The following is a 24,042-nucleotide window of genomic DNA, read 5'->3' on the forward strand; positions in this document are numbered from 1 at the left end:
AAAATTGGAATATTTGGTCTAGAATTAATACATTTTTTTATCATGAACAATACCTTTAAAAACACATTTTTCCACTTGCTGTTGACTCAATATGACATCACCTGCGTTGAGGAAAAAGGTAACAAACAATCACGGCTCACCTGTTTTCTGGGTTTGGTCAGTAAACTCAGCCATGATTGTTAAAAATGGGTTTTTAAAGGTATTAATTGTTCATGAAAAATAATGCAGTTATCACATTAATTACACTCTTAAAAACAATTGGGTCAAAAGTAACCCAATTATGGATCAAAAATGACTAATCCACTTTATGGGTCAATTTGACCCAACTTTTGGGGTCGTTGAGCAAATAAAAAAGAAGGGGAAAAAAAGGCTATTTTATATAAAACAACCCAGAAAGTTGGGTTAATTTGACCTAACTTTTGGGGTAATTCTGTATAAAACAAAGCATTACATTTTGGTCAGATCCTCAACTTGGGTTCATTTGACCCAAATTTGGGTAAATAACCCAGAAAGTTGGGTCAGATCGTGTACTTGGGTCAATTTGACCCGACTTTTGGGGTACTTTAGCAAATACAAAAGAAGGGGAAAAAAAAGGCCATTTTGTATAAAACGACCCAGAAAGTTGGGTTAATTTGACCTAACTTTTGGGGTAATTCTGTATAAAACAAAGCATTACATTTTGGTCAGATCCTCAACTTGGGTTCATTTGACCCAAATTTGGGTAAATAACCCAGAAAGTTGGGTCAGATCGTGTACTTGGGTCAATTTGACCCGACTTTTGGGGTACTTTAGCAAATATAAAAGAAGGGGAAAAAAAGGGCCATTTTGTATAAAACAACCCAGAAAGTTGGGTTAATTTGACCTAACTTTTGGGGTAATTCTGTATAAAACTAACCATTACATTTTGGTCAGATCCTCAACTTGGGTTAATTTGACCCAAATTTGGGTTAAAAAAAGAGGGTCATTTTGTATGAAATAACCCAGAAAGTTGGGTCAGATCGTGTACTTGGGTCAATTTGACCCGACTATTTGGGGGACTTTAGCAAATAAAAGAGGAAAAAAGGGCCATTTTGTATAAAACAACCCAGAAAGTTGGGTCAGATTGACCCAAGTACACAATTTTACACAGAATTACCCCAAAAGTGAGGTCAAATTAACCCAAGTTGTTTTTATAGAAAATGACTCAATGTTTGACCAAAAAGCAGGTCAAACTGACCAAGTGGATGATCTGACCCAACTTTCTAGGTTGTTTTATACAAAATGACCCAAGTTTAGATATGCGGCGGCATGTGTTGTTTTCCTGATGACATTTGTCACATAACAACCTTGAACGCGAACGTTGTAACCAATTGTCTGAAACATCAAGCAAGCTTTAGTATTATTTTCAGAATCAATTCAAGAAGGTTTTTTCCCGATCGCTCCTAAATGCTACCTTGGTCAACGGGTGCAACTCAATGTTGCGGGTGCGCGCGGTACGGAGGAGGACTTACAGAGGGTTGGCGACGACGGAGCAGGACAGGCTGAGGGAGTCGCCCTCTCGCAAGATGCCAGCGGGAGGTTGGATCCTCACAGTCGGCGCAACTGGAACCAACGACCGAGAGAAAGAGAGGGAAAAAAAAAAAACACGTGAGAAGACGGGATACAAAATGTGGCTTGTGGCGTCTTTGCCATCAGTTTCCAAGGCAACGACCTGACAAGCAGCGAGCAGAGACATTGGCGTATTCCCTGTTGCTGTGATGAGAAACAAATATTGTTTAGCATGTAAAATGCTCTAAATAGTCACAGTTTATTGTCGCGTTCGCTGGCACACGACTGCACGAACAATTAATTGTGACTCGTGACATGACTTGCAGTTGCAATTGAACCACACTTTTGATTTGGATGATTCCAGTTTGTGTTGGTTTTAGACTGCGCTGCGTCACACCCTGTGGTGCGCTCAACTGTGGGGCCATCATAAGACAGACATACAGATATCATGTACGGCTCATTTCTCAGCACACCAGTAATATTAGCCACTCTTTGCAGAGGATAAAGAACTATTTGTAGGGAATGAATAACAATTTTTCATGTACATACAATTTTATGACTTCCAGAGTGTTGGGAGTCACGGCTCTAAATACCAAATTTGGACATGAGAAGTTGAAGCTCCACAGTGACATTGGTAGTTAACGACACCCCCCCCTCACCCCCCACCCACCCACTTCCCTGCCCCAACATCTGCAAGGATGCACACAGTGATCCCAAGTGGTCGTCTAGCTTAGTTTTGTTGTTTTTCTACAACAACAACAACAAAAAAAAGGTTTCTTATTGATCGCACAAAATAAATCATTAGTCAGAATGTAAAATGCTTCGCCAATCGTGCCTCCTGAAATCCAAATTTGAAATAAATGTCAAGCAACACAGATGAAAACTGCTGAATCGCATTATAGGGACTCAAACGGCATCTCATGGTTACAAATGGACGTCTTATTGTCTGACATTTAGCATTTGTGAACACAGATATAGAATTTGTCTTAATATAACGAGAGCGTGTGCGATTACTCAAAGCCAATTGACGATTGCATGAAGTCATCGGAGTTTCAAGCGCGGAGGAAACGGGGCATTCGCCGTTAAGCGCAGGAGCGTGCGCCCGACGGGGCCGCGGGTCGCCGCTCCACAACATCTTGTACGAATTGGCTTTTAATGAGAGCGGCTTCGGCGCCGAATATCCGTCAGCTCGAATCCCGCCCGGCCAATAAAGAGGCGGCGTCGTAACCATGAAAAACGAGGCTTGCGATCTTGACACAAATTACTGCCGCTGCCGTCGGAGCAATACAAATGGAATCATCTATGTTTTGAAATCAGTCAGGCAAAGAACATTATGATAATGACTGTTTCGGAGAACGGATAAAAGGAGCGTGTGTTTAAAGACGGAGGTGACAAAAGCCTCATCAAAACAGGATCGGTTCAATGGCGAAAAAGTAGAACGGATGTCGTTCGTTCGGCTGACGTGTGTTTTCAAATTGGCTGAAATGAAAATGTGGTTTTGATTTTCAAAACATGCTCCGCTCACTTTGACTGAAGGCAAATGGGACTCTCACTTAGAGAGACTTGCCCTAAAAAGTCAACATTTTACCATTTAACCAAGTATTAATTATACTAATTAAATGTTAAATTAACCATAAATAAACAAACTGCAAGTAGACAACGCACTTGCAAAAAGCAAAATATGTGAGATTGCAGAAAAGGTGGACATTTCTCACTAAGTCATTCATCACAGCCATTTTCACTGAAGCAACCCCCTTTGCTCCCGGCTGTTTTACTGGATTTGGACTGATTTTGCAAGGCCTACAGAATACTGTGTTCTGTTGCTATAAAACAATAGTACACACATAATATAAAAACACCTGCCAAAAGAAAGATTAGAGTCTCTTATTTCATCAGAAAAAAAAAAGTATATTTCCATCAATCAATTAGCATTAGAATATAGCGAAGTTTCATCATTATTCACAAACCTGTTGAAAACACTGCAGAAAAGAGCTTGTTTTCAACATGGCCCTGGTTGATCTCTTATACTCTGCTGCCACCTGCTGGCCCGCTTTTGTAACAACTACCATTGCTTCATGCATTCTCTTCAGTTCAGAGGCTGCATCAAAGCCTTCTGTATGCTCTGGCATAAAAAAAAACATAAAAAAAAACGTATTTAAATAAGTTTTTAGGACAATAGCGATATTTAAAATAGAACGTTTTTTTATGTTTTTGGGAGCAAATGAGTTAATGTTTGCAATTACTGAGCACAGGGTAGACCTTTACTTCCCGATTCAGTAAGCAAGCTGTGCACTTTTGAACAAATATTTCATTTTTTCTGTAAGGTTTTCCTATCAGTGGATCTTTCACGATGACAGAGTGGACACATTTAGCTTGACAACGTACAACTAAACACTAATTATGTCGTAACATGATCAGGATTTTTTTTGGGGCCGATCAGCAATCAATGTGTCAAAACAAAAACCGAGAACAGATTCGATCAGAAATATGTTTTAAAAACTTTAACTTTCACGTTCAATAAATGCTGATAAACATTAAATATAACATGTAAAGTCTTACTTTGTGGAAGCGATCTCGGGCAAATTAAGAGAGTAAAGCAATTCACTAATTTAGTTTTGTATAAAATGCTAAATATGGTCTGATCCCGATTCAGCCGATCCGATCGGTGTGAAGTCGATGTTCCCAAAATTGGCTTTTAAATGATTTTAGCATATTTGTTCACCAGATGGCGCTATTTCTCCCCATTCAAAGCATGCAGCAACCTTCATTCAATATGGAAATCATATGCAAATGATTCCTCAATCCCCAGCCAATGACAGATCAAAACTAAACATCTCCGATACTCACAGAACACATCTAAGCGATAGTGTCGGATCCTCTTCTGGTTGGCCAGCGCCGGGTGGAGCGCCTCGCAGCTCAGCGCCGCCCCGTTGTCCTTCCTTTCGACGGGGATGCGGATGGTGCTGGAAACGCTCACCGTCTTGCCGTTGTCCTGCTGGGAGACCACGCCTGCCGGAGTGAAGGGAGACAGCGGAGAGCGGGTGACGACGGTTCAAAAGACGAAGAAGTAGGAGCGAGCGACGGACGAGTTTTTGGAGGCGAGCGGCAGGTCGCGGCAGTGGAGCGATCGAGCGCTCGTGGGCAGGAGAGAGAAAGATGAGGGGGGAACGGGAATTTATATTTCAGGTCAATTATAAATGACAGCTTCCGGATGATGAATCAACGGGGCGCATCTGCTGTAGGTGTGAGAGGGAGAGGAAAATGAGAGGTGAAGATGGATAAAGGAGGGGGCCGAAGGGCCAGGATGAAGCCATTGGGAAATTCGACAGGCGTAAGGCACTTTATGATTTGTCATTTTTAACATGTGACAAGGAACAGCTCAACATTTTCACCAGACACATCAACTAAGTCAAATAAATTCTTCCAAGTCAATCAGACTACGATGCTATTAGGCTAGTGCAGAGGTCAGCGACCTTTATTGTCAAAACAGCCATTTTAGGCCCCCCAAAAAAACGATCTAGCTGGAGCCGCATAACGTTTGAAGATTGTGATGAAGGAAACGGTGTGTTAGTGTTAGCATAATGTACTGCATCAGCCAATACATAGACATTCATTTTCTTTTACATTTATTTTTTTATTTTTGTTGTAATTTTTCAAACTTTGTTTTTCATTTTATACTTTTCTGTCAAATTTCTGAATTTCTGTCAATTTGGGGGACATTTTATGTTAATTTTCTGGATTTCTTCTTTTGTTTTTTTTGACATTTTTATAGGTACCTTTTAAACATTTTCTTAAAAAAAATAAATAAATACATTTTCAGATTCAGGGAGGCAATTTTGTGGACATTTTATGGTTACTTTTTGAGTTTTTTTTCCTAACTTTTTTTTATTTAGTTCTGACATTTTTCGCAATTTTATGGACATTTTATGGACATTTTATGGTAATTTTCCACTTTTCCTCTTCCTTTTTGGAAATTTTTAGATAATTTTAAAACCTTTTTCATCCACCTTTCATCTCTCTTTTTTGACATTTAAAAATTGGACTTGAATATTTAATTATTGATTTCGATTTTTTTAAATGTAATTATTTAATCGAAATCATTAATTCATTTGAATAATCTTTTATCCAAAAAATGCAAAAAAATGAATACAAAGAAATATGTAAAAAAAACATATTAATTTCTACTATTTCTATGATTATTTTTAGAGATCCGCGGGGAGCCACAGGAGTGGGACAAACCAGAGCCGCAAGTTGCAGACCGCTAGGCTAGCGTTATATGATCCCACTTGACTTGAACCTCTGCCCACCCATCGGAGCATTTGCGGCGCCACGGCACTACCTGGAATCTCGCGGCCGTTGCGCATCCAGCGCAGGGTGGCGACGGGCTTGCTGCGCGGCGACACGCAGCTGAGCTCCACCTCGCCGCCCTCCACCGCCTCCTGCTTCACCTCCACGAGGGGCGTCTCCGGGGGGACCAGCACGGCCAGCGTGGCCACCTGGTGGTGCGTGGCGTCCGTGTAGAGCTGGCAGAAGTAGCCGCCTTCGTCCGAGACGCTCACGTTGGTCAGCGTGATGCGCACCAGCCGCGGTGTGAAAAGCACCATCTGGAAGCGGTCGTCCTTCAGGGCTGGAGGGGGACAACCGGGACATCGTCACGATTCATGCTAGCAGTCTTATTGTCACAATGATCATTACATGGCAAACTAATCATTTTATTTGGACATTTCCATATAAATATGTATTTATATTAGGGGTGTAACAATAACCGGTTTAAGCAGAATTTTTTTAAAAATTTAATTAAATGATGCAAATGCATCGAGCCGAACTGAATGGAATTGTTCCACTTTGAAATATATATAGAGATATGTATTGTGAATCTTGAAAGGAAACTTAAAACTTTTACAGTACTGACAAGTTCATTTGAATGTATGTAGAATGACGGCAAAAAAGTCATGACATCGTACACTGTCAAAGTGAATCAAATCGTTCCACTTTCAAATCAAACCGTTCTCCAATTGTTTTGCACCCCACGTATCGAAAACCGTATCGAACCGTCTTTTGCGGAGAGATGCGGACCGCTAATATAATATATACGATTTTGTTTTGCTTTGTCTTTTGTAGTTGTTGATTATTTTTCTTTTCTTTTCACTGATTCTTGATCTAATTTACATGAATGTATTAGTGTATATAGGAATAAATGTGTATGTATATTAATATTTTGTACTGCTTATTGTTAGTACAATTTTTTCTTTGAAATAAAGTAACAGCTGTATCGGATAATAAGGTAAGGAAGGGTGTAAAGTAGTATTATGATGTATTCTATATTTTTTTCATTATCATTATTGGTTTTAAAATGAAAAGTATAGAAGACATAATAATGCAATATTTGTTTTAAATAGTAAAAGTAAATGTTACTATAAAAATGTACTTTTTATCCTGAGCGGGTCGACTGCATTTCTTGCATCTAATCGAAATCCTCAACAAAGTTCCTTTTTTTGCCTTTCAACAAAGTTTTTGTATTGAGGTGAAAAGACTTTTTTTTTTTCTTTTTTTTTTACAGGAGCATTTGTAACATCAGCGTGTATTTTAGAAAAGACAAAAAGATGTTCCCAGTCATCCATTCTTTTTCCAAGTATGTCAAATTAGCGCAACTTTTTGGGGTAAATAATCACATTTTCAGAAAGTTAGAGGCCGGTTAAAAGCCACCATTGAACGTAGCAAAATAGCTGACTGGGAAGACGAGGCGACAACAAAAGAAGATTAGAGGCGGCGAATTTGCAACAATTTTCTTTTTGTTCGCCGAGACGACGAGAAAGGCTGCGAGCAACAATGCAGAACCGGCTCGATGTCTTTCGATTCATGTAAATACCTTTGGGGAATGATTGGATATTGACACCTTTATTTTGCCTGCCTCCCTTTGTTTGGGCTTTGTGGCCCGGGGGGGACGGCGCCTCCTGATGGGGCGCCGCCAGGCCTCCTTCGCAGCCTCATTCGTCACAACGCCGCCATGAAGATATTGCTTTTTGTGTGCGCGGGAGAGGCCGACACGAGAAGTCGGGGCAAGTCAAATAAACTAATAAAGCTATGTAATGTGGCAGGCGAGGGGTGGAAAAATAATACAGAAATAGAGGCTGAGGGGATGGACGTGTTCGCTCCAATTTCCACCGACAGTACAGGTTGGCAGGGTACACGGTCGCCATTGTTGCGAGACATCGGGAAGTTCTGGAAGTGGGCAAGAACACGGACCCGGGACACGTCAGAAGGATTATCGGTGCGCTCGGAGCAAGGTTATTATAGTTAACGAAAATGAACAAAATAAAGGAACGAAAAATTGAAAACTAATTTCCGTGAAACTAAATAAAATAAAATAAAGAAAATGCTTAAAAAATTGAAACTACAAATGACATTGGTAAAACTAATTTTAACTATAATTAGAATGAAAATGTAGTGCATTTTTGTCTTTGTCAATATCATACACAAGCTTTCGGGTTTCATTTTATTTTGGTATTGAAGAATGATGTTCAAATTATTGTTTGAAAATTTTGGTTTTCTCTATAACACAATTTGTGAACTTTTGCCCTTCACAAATACTTTCTATATTAAAAAACAAAAACAACAAAAAAACGTAACTAAAACAATGCATGCAAAAAACGACCAAACTTGCTCTAAAAACGAATTAAAAGAAACCGTACATTTTAAAATAAAAAGTCAAAACGAAATTAAAAAAAACACTGCATGCACTGCGAGATAATCTCCCAAATTTGGTATCATTTCACACTTTTATTAAAGTAGTGTGAACTTTACAAAGCTAAAGTGCCTAAAGTACAACTAGCTTAAGTTACACAACTGCAGAAACATTGTTAGCTAATTTAATATAGCATAATATAACAGCGCTAGCCAGAATGGAATGTAATTACTCCACCCGTAGAAGGATGGACAGCCGCTGGTGAACGTTCCATCACTCAATTAATTGAGCAAAGCTAACAAAATAAATACACGCACATGATCACACGCAACCTGCAGTTTGCCACAAACTCACTCAACATATGGAGTGGCTAACGGTTAGCCACTTAGCAGCCAAACTCAACAACAGACTCTGATTCACGGAGTGCCACGTCACTCAAAAGGCCTGGCCCGCCTTTTGAAGTCACACATTCAGTCATAGTCACAGATAGCGTGTAGAATGTCTCTTTCTTTATCGGTGCGTGTTTTTTTTTCCTGTACAACACAGAGTCAAGATGAGTCGGTATCATGAATCCTGACTTACTGAGGTCACGTTTACATTTCACAGCAAATTTTATTTCATTGTTGATGACTATTTGAATCTTTGGCTAGCACTTTGAGATACACCTTATGAGAACATTTATAATTGCATTCTTACCGATGAAATGTGCACGTAGCGCTTCTCACAGACTTTATCGGTACAACCGTACGCCACGAACGGTGATATTTTTGCCGTGGAGACTAAAAATCACATGTAAACCCAGCACAGAAATCAATGTATTCAAGCTAGGTGCGCTAACTTGAAGCGAGTGGCAACATAAGATGGCCGCCGGGGGCTTGACTACTCGCTAGGCGACATTGTTAGTCCATTAATTTCCTTTTTTTTATTTAATTAATTTTTTTGTTGTTGTTTAGTTTTTAGTTCATGACATGACACTGCATTACTGTGACTTTCTTGGATGTCATAGCACTTTTTTGTTTTTCAGGTATCAAGTGCACTGGTTACAAACACTTCAGTTCGCTGATTAGTTAACAGGTAATTTTCAATAACACAAGCCCGAATTCAAAAAGAATAACGTAAAAATTTTCTCCCATAATACTCATCAACTCTCTGCCAAGAAGGAAGAACACAAAATGTAGGACATGGAAACTAATGTAGCGGCTCAGCTATCGACATCCTGCCTACACACCCGTCTGTGTAGGCACAAGTCAGGTTAAGGGTTAACGTTGTTTTTTTGTTTTTATACCAGGATGGACTTAACTGAATGGCTTGTTGGTAACACGGCAGTTGTTCGAGAACAGCCCCCATCGCTACACTAAATGGCAACTAAATGTCACACTGCCGCCCGAGTCCAAGTTCCTCTTTATGGTCCGGCCTCATTTGCATGCTGAGTAGCGTCCATTTGGTCAGCTCCGCCACTCTGTGGCAGCTTTTGCCCTCCGTTCCCATAAAAAAAAAAAGAAAAAAAAAAGTCTCACGGCCACTAGTGCGGCGGCTCGCTCGTAAACTAGGAGGTGTAATTTAATGCTCTTATTTGGACAGTTAAACACACCGGGCGGCCCGCGGGGTTTTGCGGCAGATGGACGGCTGGAAGAGCCGTAGAGTGAGCGATGGCCTCGTACGGATGCCGCTCACGTTGCCGGCAAACTTCCCCGACGAGGCTCGTCCACGCTCATGTTTCACCGGCGTCGCTTCCGTCACCCCCTCGTTATCCGTTCCCTCGCCTCGCCTTCGCTAACCTGCCCTTCTCTGCTTAAGTCCTTTACGGCCTTCCTGGCTTCGATGAGGCTTCGTCCCCCATCCGAAGTCCACACGCAGCTCGGCTCTCCTTTAATACTTTACCGTATTTAACCATCAGGTGGGCTTGCGACGAGATTCCGGTTTCCCCCAAAACGGAAGTGGTAGCACATGAACGGGATGCTAGCTCAAAAGCTAGCCGTTCGTCAAAGCTGCTCTCGCAACACGTGCGATCATTTGAGATGACTTGAGGCGAGGAAGGTCCCTTTAAGCCCTCTTCATCTTCTTTAACGTCTGGCTGGCATTCATGTTCTTGTGCTGAGAGTCTTCACCGTGAATTCACTTAAACCGACGCATTAGCGGGCGAGGGTGTCGAGCTACTTAGTCCAATCAACACGTTAGGAACGCTTGAATGAGACAGAGAGCGGCGGAGACGATGAATATGAAAGCAGCCAGGAACGTAATGCGCTGTAAATAATCGGAAACTGATGCATATTTAATGGGAAAATGTTCATAGAAATATTACCTGTTTACAGCCACATGCGGGAACGCACAATAAGTGCTGAAAATATTCAACGAACACCAGATTCATTTGCGTAACAAACATTTTGCAATATGGGGCGTGAGCCAAGGCCGCTGCTTTTCACCACGAAAATACAGCTCCGATTTTTTGGAATGACTGAATCAAGAAACAAATTGAACAGTGCTGGATTTTTGATGTGTGTGGTTTAGTCTAGTAGAAGACATGTTGGTGTGGGAATCCAGTGACAAAGCCGCTGTCAACGTAGGAGTTTTCAAACGGAGATTTTTTGCAGTGTTTGTTAGCGCTAAGCTAGGCCGAGTTTCGCGAGGCCTATGAGGGGGTTTTACATACGCAAGTAAGTTGAGTTCATTGAGCGCTTATAAATATTTACATGCAAGGCAAATTAAAAAAAAATCTGCCAAAAGACAGTTTGTGTCTCGAAAAACACGTAAAACGGGTCACGTGTATCTCAAGGCTGCATTTTAGGGCTGCAGCTATCGAATATTTTGGCATTCGGATATCCTACTGAAAATTCGATCGAATAATTGGGTATTCGGGAATGAAATGAAAAATATGGCACTTGATTTATATATCGCTTTTCCACCTTATAAGGCCCTCGAAGCGCTTGACACTTTTACTACTCATTTGACCTACTGATGACGCAACATTGGGGAGCTACTTCAGTTCAGTAACTTAATCAGGGTACTTCGACATGGTCACAATGACCTGGGATCGAAGCCACAACCTCTGGGTTGTGAGATGAGACCAGTATACATATATATATATATATATATATATATATATATATATATATATATATATATATATATATATATATATAAGTACGCACTTGAGCACTGTTAGCTGCTAACGCGGCTAGCCACTAACAATGTAGCCGCCGCTGAACTCCGGCAACAGGCGTCATGCGATTCAATGTCGGTGTAATCAAGTCTTTTTTTTTTTTGCGCCCTTAATTGGTGATTGAACGGGATTTCAGGATGTCGTTGTGCTGTTGATGTCAATAATATAAACACACGCCAAACACAGATTGGAAGATGAGTCAAGTCTGCTGTTTCGCCACGACACGCTGCCGGGAACAACTTCAAAATAAAAGCGTTCCAAGGCCTATTATTTGGTAAGGTTACAAATACACATTCATTTTGCGAAATCCAATTTGTATTAAATATTAAAACCATTCGAGAAAGGACTTACAATATAAAGAAGGTTTGTCCGAAACTTGGCCTCACGTCGAAAGGACGAGCACAAATGGTGATACAAATGTAGTCAATTTGGAGATGAAATATCATTTTAATAAAAGCAATATCCTAAATGACATTTAATGTTAAGCGCTAATATTTAGCTCTGCGGGCTTTGCGTTTACATCCTGATTTTCTCCTCGCGCGCAGCGCTCAGAGGCGACATTAGCTCGCTGAGAAGAAGTGATTAAAGGGGAAAAGTGCTGTTTACGTAGCCCAAGGCTCTCGGCTGAATCCAACAGTGGTCACAAAACAATTTGAGCGCAACAGCAAGGCCGTGCTCTAATAAAGAGCTGCGGCGCGTCCTCAACTCATCATTTGGGGTTAACGGTGCAGGGACTGTCCTTTTAAAAGCAGTCACATAGTTTGGCTGGGAAATAAAACAGTCACCTCAATTAACTCGTTGGTTATCTTTTTAATGAGGAAAGGCTCAAATGGCAAAGTGAAGCCATTTGCATCTCGATGTGCGCGCAGCGGAGCGCGCAAATGCTACAAATTCCGACTGTTCAAAGAAAGTGCTAAATAAATTGTAGGCTGATGAATTTGTTTCTTGTTTCATGGTTGATGCTGTAAGATGGCGGGATTGGACTAGTTGAAATTCTAGGCCGAGGAAACTTCAACTCAAACAGGAACAGGCCAAAATCAATTCATCAAAACAAAACGGAAAGCTTTTTTTCTGCTTCATGCTAAATGATGTAAGACATGATTAATTGATTGCTACAATTCTCTTATTTGTGAGGAGCTAATAGTTTAAAAACAATTCACAACGCAACAGAGTACTGGAATGAGACATAACGCAACGTAATGTAACACGGTGTCACGCATCGCAACTTGGCGTGATGCAACGCCACGTCACACGAGGCAACTTCAGGAAATCGCCAAAGTTCACTAACGTAGCATCACATGACCAGATTAGCACACTGCAACTTAACACACAAACATGTCTTGCAATTTCCTTCAACACAACGTAAAGTCACGTAACACAAATCAGATAATGTAACGCAATACATGTTTGTGCGGTTTGTCACTTTTTTTTTTTACTCGCGACTGCCACCTCTGGCCCAAAGCGTAACTGCAGCCTCTGTGTCAGGCTTGTTCACGGTGCGCGTGCGAGTATGTGCACGGTCTTAAAGCGACAGCCACAGTTCAATAACGAAGACATGACTTCAAATGAGGAAAGAAAAAACTCCGCCCCTTCCCTGCCCAAAGAAACTGTGGAGTGTGCAGGGTCCGGAAGATAAAAGCTGAGCGGTGCAGTCAGAGTAAAACAGTCTTACCTTTTTAAACTGCGCAATGCACCTTTAAGGCACTTTATGTAATGTGACTTTACATAAAACAACTTCACGTAACCAACTTCCTGTATCGCATGACATATTGTGAATTCCCGCAAATTAACATAACTCAACTTCACGTCACATGACTTCGTGGAGCAAAACTTCACATTATGATTTCATGTAACGTGACTTGATTTCGCGTCACCAACTTCACAACTTCACGAAGCAACATCACATGACGCAACTTTATGTAACGTGACTTTTAAGCAACGCGGCTTCATGGAACGTGACTTCACATAATGCAACTTCAGGAAGAGAAAAAAGGGGAAAAAAGAAAAAAAAAGGAGAAAAAATAAATAGAAAAAGAAAAAGGGGAAAATGGAAGGATAAAAAGGAAAAAAACGGAGAAAACAGAAAAACAAGAAAAAAAGAAAGAAAGAAAAAGAAAAGGAGAAAAAATAAATAGAAAAAGAAAAAGGGGAAAATGGAAGGATAAAAAGGAAAAAAACGGAGAAAACAGAAAAACAAGAAAAAAAGAAAGAAAGAAAAAGAAAAGGAGAAAAAATAAATAGAAAAAGAAAAAGGGGAAAATGGAGGGATAAAAAGGAAAAAAAACGGAGAAAACAGAAAAACAAGAAAAAAAGAAAGAAAGAAAAAGAAAAGGAGAAAAAATAAATAGAAAAAGAAAAAGGGGAAAATGGAAGGATAAAAAGGAAAAAAACGGAGAAAACAGAAAAACAAGAAAAAAAGAAAGAAAGAAAAAGAAAAGGAGAAAAAATAAATAGAAAAAGAAAAAGGGGAAAATGGAAGGATAAAAAGGAAAAAAACGGAGAAAACAGAAAAACAAGAAAAAAAGAAAGAAAGAAAAAGAAAAGGAGAAAAAATAAATAGAAAAAGAAAAAGGGGAAAATGGAAGGATAAAAAGGAAAAAAACGGAGAAAACAGAAAAACAAGAAAAAAAGAAAGAAAGAAAAAGAAAAGGAGAAAAAATAAATAGAAAAAGAAAAAGGGGAAAATGGAAGGATAAAAAGGAAAAAAACGGAGAAAACAGAAAAACAAGAAAAAAAGAAAGAAAGAAAAAAAAAAGGAAAAAAAAAGCATAATACAAGTTCACCTAACAAATGTCACGAAAGCACAAAGCACAACTTCACCTAACTCATTACGTATGTCGATTTCATGCAACGCAACTTCCCTTAACGTCCTCTGCATGTAACGCCAACTTCACACAACACACATTTGTGTAGCGCAACTTCACGTAACGCATCAGCTCAGCTGTGTGTGTGTGTGTGTGTGTGTGTGTGTGTGTGTGTGTGTGTGTGTGTGTGTGTGCGTGTACACCTGTGCAAATACACACCCCGCGTGCCGTTAAAGAAGAGCGTCTGCCGGCGAGGGTTCTGGATGACCACAATGGATCCGTCGTAGTTCTGCAGACGGCAGGAAATCTGGGCCGTGCCGCCCTCCAAGACGGTGACGTTCTCCGCCTGCACCGCCTGGCAACTCGCTGCAAGAAGACACACAAGCGGTGGCAAAAGTTCACTTTTCAACACAACCTTTTAAAAATAAAAACACTTGCCGCCGCCTTCAGCTCTCGAGCGATTCATCACACGGATTCCAACATGAGAGGGAAGGAGAGAAACAGTAAAAGAGAATACCGGATGTGTCTTTGGGTTCATAAAGACGATCGTTACAAAAAACAGGAAAAGGTGATGAGCACTGCAGCGAAAAATTCGGAGTCAAATAAAACAAAAACGAGCATTTCCTAGCAGTGATTCTAAACTAGTGGATCGGGACCCCAAAAGTCCATATATATATATATATATATATATAAATTCAAGCTGTTGCTACTTGCTAGCCAACTAATGACAGATGGCTGTTTAAATGCCATGAAATGTTCACACCTGTATGCATATGAAAGTGTTGCAGCATAAACTTATAATAGCAAACACACACACGCACACACAAACACGCACGCACGCGGACACGCTCGGTTCTTCCACGTTCCCCGTTAAACTCCAACTCTGTCCAAATGTATTTAGACAGCGACACAGCGGGGCGCCTCTTTGAAGCCGAGTGGAGTAACGACGACACAGATTAATTACGGTTTGATCAGAGTGTGCTCCATGTTTGTTGTTGGGGCCGCACCCCCCCCCCCCCACACAGACCCCTCAATCCTTCACCCCCACCCTGCACAATGGATGCCGAGCCCCGCAGTTGGACTTCAAAAGATGCGTGCAGCAATTGGATTTTTGCATGACTCGACTTCCTGAGAATGTTTTTTTTTTTTTTTAGCAAAAGTATGATGTCAATGTTGGCCAATAGGAAAGTCCCCAATACATGTTTAGGAAAAATATTGTCTTTGCTCAGTAAAGGAAGAAAGTTTTGCTGTATTTCTTCAAATGTATCCCCATAAAAAAAAGGGGATTTGTACATAAAACATCAAATAAATATTTCCTTAAAATGAATTTGATGCTGTGATGCAATGGAAAAGTTTGAGTTTTCTGATTAGAAAACTTCTAACTCCAAATTTATGCTTTTGAAAGTTTGTTTGAAAATTTCTTAAGTTTTTATCATTTGGCCTACAAATACGTTCAAACACATTTGCAAGTACATTGAAACATATTTGCAAGAAGTATGTTTAAAGTATGTATATATAATTTGAATTTATTTACAGATTTTTTTTGATTCCACATTGGCAGACCCGCACTTCTAAAGTATATGAATATAAAAGTGTAGCCTTAAATATGCTCACCGACACAAATATTATTCATGACTTCTTATGTCAACATTTTTGTTTGACTATTGTGCATTTGATCAATATATTGTTTTTAAACCCAGTCTTTCTTTTATATCCTTTTCTTTTTATTTGTCTCAAAGGCAAAGAGATTGTAAAGTTTGTCTCGCAGATGATGAAAACGAATTTCGCAGCCAGTGTGTCTTCACGTGTGCGCAGACGAGAGCAAATTGCAATTAAGCTACTTTGACATCACTATCATCTCTCCGCATGGCTTCTTCTAGATTGCAATCTTTAATCCCTAATCAAGCGCGAATACGTTTTCGCATGTGGAAGAAAGCAAGACTGACAATTCCGATATTGGACTCCATGCAAAATAAGCCAACAATGAAGACCATCTTGACAATTGCCACTAATTATAGCCATGATCAAGTCCATTCATTACATGCATCCATTTTGCGACATCGCCACCTGACATCTCGCTTGCTATTATGTCCCTAATGGCTGTTATTACTCATCGACCGGGCAGCCCAAAGTTGGGCCGCCATTGTTTGGAGCAGACATTAGCGTCGCCTGCTCTGCGTCTTGACAAGTTCAACGCCACGCGTCTCTTCTCCCATTAGTGACTTGTCAGCGCTCACGCAAAAGATCGACGGCATGTAATGAAGAGGAAAGAGTTGAAAACTAGGGATGGAAATACATCACTATTAGATTGTGGAAAAAAATGGCTTGTAAGCGGCGACGAGCACTTAAAAGGGTTCGTTGCGCAGTCACAGAGTTCAGTTCAAGACTATCCATGAATCAAATTCTTCATGCAAACAAACATTTTTTTTAAAACACACCCTACAAGACAAACAACAAATGAAGGATTATGACAAGGTGACCGGATATGGATAATAAATTCAGGGCGTGAATTACAAAGTGAGAGAGAAAACAAAACAAGACGTCAAAGTCAGCTCAAAGTGCAACACGGGCTAATCACTGATGCAGCAATCCTTTATTATATATATTATATATATATTTATTTATATATATATATATATATATATATATATATATATATATATATATATATATATATTAATCAGATCAAATTGTAACATCATTATTTCTATATATATATATATATATAAAAATAATTTTAAAGAAAGATCTATACAGTATATCCTAGAACAGCATTTTTCCTTAAGATCATTTTAAGCGAATGGAAATGTTCTATTCTTGCAATTTCTAGTTCCTGATCGTAAAAACAGCCACAACAGGCCAATAAGGCCAAATAAGGCTGAGAACTTCCTACTCACCCATGCCTATTAAAAAATAAAAGAGAAAACAGTCTAAAAATATATTTTTAAAAAAGCATGTCTGATGGGCTTTTCCAAATTATCTTACATTATTTTATATTCATGTATTCGAATTACATTCAAGTGCCGAATGCGGTCGTTTTTTTTTTTTTTTCTTATCTGAAAAAGACAAATATGAGTTTTGGGGCTTTCTGGAAAAAAGAAAGAAAGAAAAAGACAAATATTTGATTGGATAGTGACGAGAGACAATGAAAATAAGCAAAATATAAGTTGGAACTTAAATAATTGTAAAACAAATAATGAAAAATTAAAATAAAACAATCAACAATGAAAAATATAAAAATGACAAAATAAAGATATAAAAATACAAATTAAAAAAATATATAAAATTGTACTGTATCTATTAAAATAAAACAATCAACAATGAAAAATATAAAAATGACAAAATAAAGATATAAAAATACAAATTAAAAAAAAAAATAAAATTGTACTGTATCTATCGCGGTCTTAAGAATTTCGATGTGTCTTTCAATAGAAATATAATAAATTGCAAAGAACCGAATTGAAACACAAATCTATCATGCAATAATAATAAATTTAAAAAAATTCTAAATGACAAAGCTGATTTTCCCTGCTTCTGTTACATCTTTCCAACCCAAAGAAAAAGGACTTCCATAACCCTGCTCTGTCTTAAGTATAAATTATTTTATTTTATGTACGCCACCTGGTGGGGCACTGCCCCTCCTGCTCCCAAGGGGGCGCCACTACTGTCCATGCTGTCAGCACTCCCGCAAAAAGTTTCAGTGGCGACAATCACAGAAAAGTTGGATCCCACAAACGCAGGTGTAGCGTGGAGGCGGAGCTACATCGCAGGAAACGCAATCAGCCAGTTATAGAAAGTGATGGCTGAGGGGATAATAATGCAGCTGGTGCCATCAGAGTGTGTGTGTGGGGGGAAGGAGGGGGGGGGGGTATAATATATAAGTGCGATGACGCACGCCGGCGTGGATAAAAGCAGCTGGCACAGCAATTTACTTTTACAGGCGGCGCTTCCAAATCAAACATCACGAGTTTGTGATCAGGCGCAGCGAGACGTGGAGAGCGAGGGAAGAGAAGAAGAAGAAAAAAATGGAGGGAAGCAAGCTCTACGACACCAACAATTAATCTGACCAGCGATGAAATGCACGCCCCTCGTAAAATTCTGCACAAGCAGCAACACAAGAGGAGAACGCCGAGCGGCGTCAATATACCGTCAATAAGTTCTCCCTCCAGCCAAGTGGGGGCAGTATTTCAAAGACGCCCTGCCCCCGTCTGAAACGCCGCCAAAAAACAGGCTTTATTTACAGCAGCAATACATATCAATCCTTTTCAAACACAAAGTACTTTATTGCGGGTCATAAGGAGGAGATGGCGCTCAATAGAACCTCCACCAAGGCGAAAGAATTCAATCAGCTCCACGCTGCATTCTGTCACACTGAATGATGACCTTCATTAAAATTCAGATATTATTCACAGCCTGATAAATTAAGGAAAATGTCCCACCAAGAAGTGATGGAATATGACAGATTTATTAAAAGCGGTGAATATATATTCCATCATGATACAGATTCAGCTGAACGACATGTATTCACATCTTGTACATTTTGTGTGAAATACAAATATGTACTGCATCATGAAAATTTGCTCTATTTATCTTTTCAGTATGTTAAAGCAGTTCCCAGATGTCTATGACGAACTTTAGTCAAACTACCCCAAGGATCAATAATAATAATAATAATACACACCGTTTTACGGAAGCGTGGAACTGCCAATGTGGAGTCAAGATGTCTGACTGGCGAGTATGTTTGACCATTCGTGCTTACTTGAAAATACGTTCAAACATACTCGCAAATACGTTCAAATGTACTTGTAGGCTAAATGCTACAAACTTAATTCCCATAAATACCACGTTGAATTATGGCGGGGAAAAAAAATGCCAACCCCAAAACATGCGCTGCAGACATAATAATAAATCAGAGAAGTTACAAATAAACGATGTTTTTGTTTTTACTGAATTTGATTAATTCTCAAAAAAAAACAAGTAACAAGTACCCCAATCGCATTCAAACGTGTTCACGAGTATTTATTTCAATATTTGAACGTACTCTGAAATACATACAAACAAACTTACTAATAAAACAGGTTTACTACACATTGGCAGTTCCACGCTATTTCTTGTCACAGTTACTCTGCGGCTTATCACTTTGGCGCAGCTCTGCTTACCTGTCGTGTTTCCCCTCACTTTATTACAGAAATTCTGCTGAGACATGCACAAAGAAGTGAGCACAATAGCCGTTTTTCACAGAGGATAATGAATATATGCCTCTGATATAGGGTCTGTCTACGTGTGTTGCTCCACTTTTGTGTTCAAAAATCTGTCGTGTCAAGGGTTATAGCACCGTAGCAAGGATGCAATTACGACGGCTTATATCTCCCCCCCCCAAAAAAAAATCTAATCATTCATTTTCACTGTACGTTTATCTTTTTTGCTGATAGGCTAGATGCAATTTTATAATACAGTCGTAGCAGATATGGTTGCTGCTCTATATAAGTTTTTTATATTGGTAGCATTTGTGTATACTGGATTCTGTATTGTACATATTATACTGGTTGTTTTTATTTTTATGACCTTTTTTTTTTTTGAGCCTATGCATCTTAACAAGTTGACGCTGTGCAGTCAAATATATTGCAGGGACATTAAAGGCTAAATCAAATGCATGATATTTTTCCTATGCCTCCTCGGCGTAGGAGGTAATAAACAATCGGGGGCGCAGGTGTCTCCAGACGAAGCTCGGAAAATGATTTGGAAACCTGAATTGAAACGTCACTCTCTATAGGTCAGGGTTCAAATTTGTGAACTTCATAATAATGCGTGCTTTTCTAGACACTCAAAGACGCTTTACAATGGAACGGATACATTTTTCAGGGATGTGATTTGACCAAAGTGAAATTATCTGAAAATTTAGCCGGGGGTCTGGGGGCCGCTGGCACCCAGCTAGGTCCAGGGGGCGAGGCCCCCCGGAGCTCATGGGTTTTCCGTGTTTTTAAGTGCTTTCAATGCACTCACATGACAAAGAAATAGACAAAACAACAGCATCAATTTTCAATGTATATTGAACTATCCCATATAAAATGGCAGTTTTAGTCAACTCAAAATCAGTCACATTCAAAAACATTGGACTGCCTTTGCTTTTAAAAACTATCACTGAGAATATCATCATATCTAACTAATGTGATTACTAAGTTAACACATAAATAATGTTGAAGAGTTCAAATTTCATGAACAAATAATTGTATCATGACCAAATGAAAAGTAACTCATATTAGAGCATACCACAAATGTCTTTGTTATAGCAGAAGATGTTATCTGTCGGAGTCATGTGCATACACAATGAACTACTAAAAAAAAAAAAAAAAAAAATAATCGGAATTTTTTTTTTGTGGTGGGGGGGGAGATAAAAAAAACGGAATTCCGCAAATTAGCGGAAAAATCACATCCCTGATTATTCATGCACTCACACATTCACACTGTGGTGGCGGCGAGCTACTTGAGCAGCCACAGATGCCCCGGGGCAGGCTGACGGAAGGAAGCGTGGCTGCCAGTGTGCGCCTACGGCCCCCCCCACCACCGCCAAACATTCGCACCTTCCATACACCGGTGCGAGTAGCGCTGGAGGCGATTTGTGTCAAGTGCCTTATCTTGTCCTAATTATCGATTATGATGCTCGTCTGTCGTTTTTGAGGGCGGCTTACTTTTCAAGTCAGTGGGTTAGCAATGATTATGCTGCGGGATGATAGAGGGACGAGGGGAAGATATAGAAGCGGCCCCGGCTGAAGCGTGGAGGAGGGCGGGGTGCGATTTGGGAAGCGGCCAGTTGGACCGCTCCGTGTCCGTAAATTCTCAAAGCGCTCTCCTGGGTTCGACAGCTGAGTGACCGACCGTCCCGCGCCATCCTTGAGAGTGCGTCGACATAAGAGATGTGCTGTGTCAGAGTGCCCCAAATGAACCCTTGCGGCCCCCTCCTAGAACGGAGGGGGCCGCAACCCCCACCGCCGCCACTACCTTCCTATTCATTATCTCTCATTATCTTCCCACTGGAGGCCGGCCAGGAGCTCGTGTTGCCTCGGCGGGCGGGCCGAGGATTTACAAGAGAATCGATGCAGAGGGGATGACAATGCGCGGCCCTGCGCATTATTACCGCTTTTAATTTCAAACAATAACAGCGCTGAGCCGGTCTCACAGGGGAGGCGGGTCACCCGTGCCATCCCCCCCCCCCTTCCCCATCATCCCTTGGCGAGCCAAAATGGAGGCTTGCTCCAGGTTAATGACAGTTTAGGTCTTGGTTCCCGTGCAGACGCCGCAGCTGGAGCCGCATATCCTGCCAAAAATTATCATGCCATCTCTCATCTCGCTTTCTTTCCTTTGGGGAGACTCTGCCAATCAAATGCAGAGCAAAGAAAGGTGGTGGGGGCGAGCTGGCTCTATAAATAAAACATCATCCTTAACATAGCTTTCATTCTTTTGTGGTCCTCTCAGCTCACCTCAATGCCACTCAAGCCGCCATTAAAACACCTGAGAAACACTTAGTGGACAAAAGGTTTAGGACACATAGCTATGAACGGGAATTGGACAAATATTCTCAGTCTAAAATTGGCCCCAGGTGTTTTTCCAAGGTTAAAATGTCAACAATTAAAGTAGAAAAGCAGAGGTACGAAATGATATGACAACAACAACAAAAAAAAAGCATACGGACATGGTTCCACTCTGGAAAGCTTTCATTCTTCCGGGAAGACCTTCAAGAGGATTTTGGACGCCTGCCATATTCATTTGAGATTCGGAAATGTAGGAAACCTTTCTCATCAATATAGCAAAAGTATTGGGACGCTTGGCTATGACACTTTGCAGAAAGGGAAAACGGATAGAAAACATGGAGTTGCTTCCTCCTTTTGGAGCTACAAAAAAAATTCGACCTCTATCGACTGTCATCTCCTATAACGACAATTTAGAAAAAATTCTGAAAGGGTTTCATGTCAATCTGAGAAGGAAAAAAATGGTTTTGGGATATGGAAAAAAGTACTGGGACAAAATATTGTGAAAGAAGATGTTTTGTCTGGGCCAAATCCAGCAAGGAAATTAAGAAAACTTGATTTTGTGGATGACTTTGATTTTTGGACCTAAGTATTGGAACAGAAAGTTATCAACTCATTGTATAGAGGAAATGAAAATGGATTGACCCAAAAAAAGTATTTGGTTCCACCCGCTGGAGCTAAAACCGTTTCCAGTCTTCTCAGAAGATCTGCTACAAGATTTTGATTGGGTGTCATATGCAAAACTGGATAAAGTAGTAGGATACCAGGCAGGTACAGGAAAAGTGATAGAAAATAAGGAAGTGGCTCCTCTTGTTGGAGCTACAGCAGCTCCTGCTCTTCTGGAAAGACTTTCTATCATATTTTAGATTGCCAAACAGAAAATCAAGTAGCCTGTCCATTTTGCGGACCCGCTCTAAAGGTAAAGCTCCTGATGATGTGCATCGTTCCTATCCAGCTCATCTTGTGATGTGCTAAACGTTTGCAACACTCCCCTGTGGTCTCCTCACTCCGTTTCCTCATTATCCGACCTACATTTTACTTTGCACAAAAGCCCGCTTTTCTCTCTCCTTCCCTCTCGTTTATTTTGGGGGGAAAAGTAGGGAACCAAGTGGGAATCATTCCCTGCCTTGTACTCTCCCCCCACACGCTTGTGCTAAATGTGATTTGTTCTGCAGCTCAAGTCTGCGGCACAATCGCGGCGCTTCCGCAGCGAGCCGGGAAAGCGGCGCTAGGAAGGAGCGCATACGAGCGAGCGGGACAAGAGGACGGAACAAAATGAGGGGAGAGTGGATATATCTTGCTGCTTTTTTTTTCCCCAGCCTTTCGCGCTTTCATCTTCTGCTCTGCTTTGGCCTATTTTAATTGGCAGTCGCTCAGCTTTTCTCTCACCCTCCCTCTGTTTGTTTTGACTTCACCCGCTAGGACAAACTCTAGAAACTCTCCAACACCAGGACGACGGCAAAGCCAATCAGCTGAATCGGCATCAAATTGTTCCTGCTCACTCGTGACCTCGCATTAAATGCATTTTCTTTTATTGGCCTCCTAATTCCACATAGTTCCAACACCCATCCTCCAATAATTCAACTATTGCCTTCAATCCTTTGAAATTCCCATTCAGCTTGATTCTCCTCACAGCTTTTCATGTTGACCTTCGTCTTTTTTTTCCTCCTCCAGCCTGGCGACCTTTCAATCACAGCCTCCGTCCCGTTGTCCACCCGTCCCATTAGCCCTCTTCACCCTTGGCAAAGCAGACCCGTTCCTCTGTCCTTCAAATTCCCAGCAAGGCCGCAACAATGGCCGCCCCTGGCGCTGCACACGTACCAAAAGCGGCTTAAAGGAAATTCAGGAGACGTTCAGCACGCCGGACTCAACCGCGATTCCCCGCTTCAAGACAAACCCATGCCTGTGATGCACAATATATCTGGTAACATTCTAAAGATGGACTTGCGCCTAAAGATTTTCAGAATTTCAAACTAAGAACTCAAAGCCAGAAGCAAATTTGAAAATTTTACTGGAGTGACAGCGCACGCACGGGCCGTCATGGTAATCTCAGCTGCTTCCGATCAGTCTTTTCATAGCGGTGACTTTACGGCAACGTCAAATATGCTCAATATTGTCACAAGAAATATCAAGCACAACCGACAACCTCTTGAACAAAACCAGAAGCGGGAACGTTTGGAAACAATCACGAGAGCGGCAGGGACAAAGCAGAGACGCCGGCAAAAAAACGTGACCGTGTGCCTTAAAAATCTAGTCGTGTAAATAGTGACCCCTCAAAACTCAAAGTCTTTGTAAAATCTCAAACTGTGGCTCAGCTGTGACTCAAAACTCTGTAACTCT

The 24,042-nt window shown here is 40.6% G+C and overlaps 1 protein-coding gene across 4 annotated transcripts in view; it reads right to left on the bottom strand.

Moving 5' to 3' along the window:
- cadm4 (cell adhesion molecule 4) overlaps window positions 1–24,042 on the bottom strand; it is a 216,733-nt gene that overhangs the window by 31,197 nt on the left and 161,494 nt on the right. For all 4 annotated transcript variants that reach the window (XM_077574809.1, XM_077574807.1, XM_077574806.1 and 1 more), the window contains 4 exons: window positions 14,396–14,542; window positions 5,867–6,154; window positions 4,375–4,536; window positions 1,491–1,581 (listed from right to left, as the gene is read on the bottom strand). In XM_077574809.1, coding sequence (XP_077430935.1) covers window positions 1,491–1,581; window positions 4,375–4,536; window positions 5,867–6,154; window positions 14,396–14,542 — 688 coding nt within the window. The remainder of the gene's footprint in view (window positions 1–1,490; window positions 1,582–4,374; window positions 4,537–5,866; window positions 6,155–14,395; window positions 14,543–24,042) is intronic.

This window comes from Vanacampus margaritifer, chromosome 9 (assembly GCF_051991255.1).
Source record: "Vanacampus margaritifer isolate UIUO_Vmar chromosome 9, RoL_Vmar_1.0, whole genome shotgun sequence".
NCBI lineage: Eukaryota > Metazoa > Chordata > Actinopteri > Syngnathiformes > Syngnathidae > Vanacampus > Vanacampus margaritifer.